Genomic DNA, 3,703 nt, shown 5'->3' on the forward strand with positions numbered 1-3,703 from the left:
GATGTACCTACCTATATAGTTTAAGTTTAAAAAATTTGGCTCTCAAAAGAAATTTCAATCGTTGTCCTGTTGGTATTTGGCTCTGTTGACTAATGAGCTTGCCGACCACTGGGCTAGGGCCACCTTGGGCTTCTTACTGATCCCCACAGTAGGATGCTCCTGCATCCAGGCCTTTGCATTTGCTATTCCTTGGCCTGGAAAGGTCTTTCCCCAGACACACCTGCCTGGCCCCCTCCGTCCCCCTCACCGCCTCAGGCCTCCGCTCAAAGGTGGCCTCCTTGGGAAGACATTCCTTGATATTGTCCCTCTTAATAGCTCCCATCATTGTCCTTTTGTCTCCTGACCAGGCCCTGTCCTCCTGGGCTATTTCAGAGTCCTCACAGCCATTCTCTGGCATAGGTGCTATTATTATCATCCCATCTTACAGATAAGGCGACTGAGGCCCAGAGAGGTGTCCCAGATCTGGCGAATGGTAGAAGAGGGAGTGGAACCCAGGTAGATTCCGGAGCCCACACTTTTATCTACTCCCTGGGCAGCGGCTGTGGGCCTGAGGGCGGTGAGTCTCACTCAGGAGGACAGGAGAACTGCAGCCACTTGAAAATATGGCTTTTCGTCTACTGACTACGAGGCACAGAAAGTGGCCCACTCCCCACTCCCACAGGGCTCATGGAGGCACCATCACACCAGAGTTAAAATCCTATTTGCCAGCGTTGATCCTCAGTGTCCCTACCTGTACCTGGATGTGTGTGCGTGCCCGGGACCAAGGGCCCCAGTAACAGATCATCTTCTTGAGGGCCATTCCTAGGCGTCACTGACTCACCCCTGGCACATGCTTAAGAGCCTGACACACAGTGCATTCTCCATGTTGTTACTGTTTTTTCAAACATTAGGTCAGAGAGAAATGGTCCCAATTCTCTCACAGTGTCAATAAAGACACCTGAGGCAGCCCCAGGCTGTTTCAGTCCTTCAGTTCCTCTTTTGTGTTTTACACTGTGGGTCTTCTGTGTACTATTCTAATCAAGGAGCTTTAAGCACATTCCTGCCTCAGGGCCTTTGCACGTGCTGTTCCCTCTAGCTGGATGGAGTGCCTTCCTCAGCTATTCATCCACTTGGCTCACTCTCTCGATTCAGGTTACTGTTCAAGGTTTACTTCCTCAGAGAAGCTGACCCTTCCTACCCTGTCTAGAGCAGCCCTCCTTCCATCACTCCCTATCCTCTTAATGCTTTCCTTTTTTTTAGTTTTTATAACCGCCTATATATGATCCATGTCGGATTGTTTGTGGTCTGTCTCCCATAATTAGAACGTCAGCTTCATAAGAGAAGGGAAATTGTCTTTCTGCACAGTATTCCCCGCATCTACAACAGTGCCTGCCTCAGAAAGGTACTCAATTTGTTGAACTGAATGAATGAATGAATGAATGAATGAAGGGGCTGCACAGGTTTTGAAAAAATAAGTTTACCATGTCTGGTCCAGTTCAACGGGGCCATTTCACAGATAGAAACACTGAGTTTTCATTCACACTGAGAATAAGAGTCCCAAGTGATTGTGTCTCTCTCCTGCTCAAGACATTTTTATGACTTCTAAATGCCCTCAAGATAAAGTCCACCCCCTAGCCGATTTGGCTCAGTGGACAGAGCATCAGCCTGCGGACTGAAGGGTCCCAGGTTTGATTCCGGCCAAGGGCACACGCCTGGGTTGCGGGCTCAATCCCCAGTAGGGAGCGTGCAGGAGGCAGCTGATCAATGATTCTATCTCTTCATTGATGTTTTTATCTCTCTATCCCTCTCCCTTCCTCTCTAAAATCAATAAAAATATATATATTTAAAAAAAAAATAAAACCCAAAGCCTGGCCTTCACTTATAAGCCATGTGTGACCCAATTCTGGCACACTCATTAACTTTCAGTCATACTAATTGTTGTTATTGCCAGGCAATCTAGCCCAATTGCTAAGTGCATGGACTGTGAGTTGGACGCATAGTGTATTCCAGTTTTACCTCTACTACTTACTTGCTGTGTGACCTTGGGTAGGTGAAGGAACCTCTTTGAATCACAAGATCCTGAACTGCTTTGTTTGATCATGTCCCTCCCTTCCTCAAAACTCTCCCGTGGCTTCCCAAAGCACTTCTGGATACATTCGAACTCCTCAATCCAGCCTAAAGGCCCTGCAGGGTCTGGTCTTTGATGACCTCTCAAACCTCATCTCAAAACATTTCCTTTCTTCAATCTTTCCACTCTCCTGCTCCTCTCTCCAACTGGGAGACTTCAATTTTCTAAACTGGTCAAGCTTTCTTGCTTCCAAGCCACTGTACATGCTGTTCCTTCTACCAGGAACACTTTCCTAGCGCTTCATCCCCACTCTATGTCTCAGCTCTGATTTCTCCTCCTCCAGGAAGCCCTCCTTGACTTCCCAGGGTAGGTCAGCTGGGAGTCATCACTGTCTATGAGTCTGTCTTCCCCACTGGACAGTGAGCTCCAGGAGGGCAGGGCTGAGGATTCTTCAGTCACAGATAGAAACACTGAGGTTTGATTCACACTAAGAACAAAGGTCCAGATTATTGTGTTTCTTTCTTGCTTAAGACTCCCAAATGCCTTCAAGATGAAGTCCAAAGTCTGACCTTCAGTGTGTCCCCAACACTACCCACCATAGGACAGTGCCTGGGGAATAGCTGTATAAGAAATAATAACCTAGACTCAAGGCTAAGTGGAAAATTGTGTACTCAGCTCTCTACATCTCCGCGACTCAGCACGACCTTGGGGGTTACCAAACCTCTGTGAGACTTTGACTTATAAAATAGTGAAGCAGCCCGTACCTCACAGCATTGGCAATTATATCAGAAGCAAATAATGAGTGTTCCAGAGGCCATGTTCTAAGCAATTTATGCATATTAATTCACTTAATCATTACAGCAACCTTTGGGTAGCAACTGCTTTTTATCCCCATTTTACAGATGCAGAAACTGATCTGCAGTAACTTACCCGAAATGACACAGCTGAGTGGCAGAGTTGTGGTTGGAGCCCAGTCTGCCTCCAGAGTCACTACCCTACAAGACGTTTAATTGAAATGATGCCTTGCCCTAGCTGGTTTGGCTCAGTGGATAGAGCATTGGCCCACGGACCAAAGGGTCCCTGGTTGGATTCGGTCAAGGGCACGAGCTGTGGGCTCAATCCCCAGGAAGCAGCCAATCAACGATTCTCTCTCATCATTGATGTTTCTAACTCTCTCCCCCTCTCCCTTCCTCTCTGAAATCAATAAACATATATTTTAAAAAAGATTCGATCACAAAATTTAAAAAAAGAAGAAGAAAAGAAACGATGCCTGAGCTGATGACTCTGGGTGGGGACTCTGGGGCCAGGCCTCCGAGGTCTGGGTTCTGTTCCTGACTCTGACAGTCACTCGCGGTGGAACCCGAGGCAAATCATTTCACTTTTATGAGCCTCAGTTTCCCCAGGTTTAAAATTGGGATAATGACAGCATCCCCCTAGCAGGGTTGTAGTGAGAAGCTGATGAGCCACCTAAAGGGCGTGGACCAGCGCCAGGCACACAGCAGACTCTTTGCTACGGTGAGGCTTAAGGAACTCACCTGCCCCTCGGTCTTCCCTGCGGTCCTCGGACAACACATAGCGCTGGGTGTAGGCACTTGGGGCCAGTGGCTGTGAGGGGGGCGCCGCTGGGGGCTGCTCCGCCCCTGCACCAGCGCCTGG

At 48.3% G+C, this 3,703-nt stretch overlaps 1 protein-coding gene across 1 annotated transcript in view; it reads right to left on the reverse strand.

The window, feature by feature from the left end:
- MYPOP (Myb-related transcription factor, partner of profilin) overlaps nt 1–3,703 on the reverse strand; it is a 16,243-nt gene that overhangs the window by 3,084 nt on the left and 9,456 nt on the right. The window contains exon 3 of the mRNA XM_006764419.2: nt 3,583–3,699. Within this exon, the coding sequence (XP_006764482.1) occupies nt 3,583–3,699 (117 nt within the window). The remainder of the gene's footprint in view (nt 1–3,582; nt 3,700–3,703) is intronic.

Source organism: Myotis davidii, unplaced genomic scaffold, assembly GCF_000327345.1.
Source record: "Myotis davidii unplaced genomic scaffold, ASM32734v1 scaffold741, whole genome shotgun sequence".
NCBI classification, from domain to species: domain Eukaryota; kingdom Metazoa; phylum Chordata; class Mammalia; order Chiroptera; family Vespertilionidae; genus Myotis; species Myotis davidii.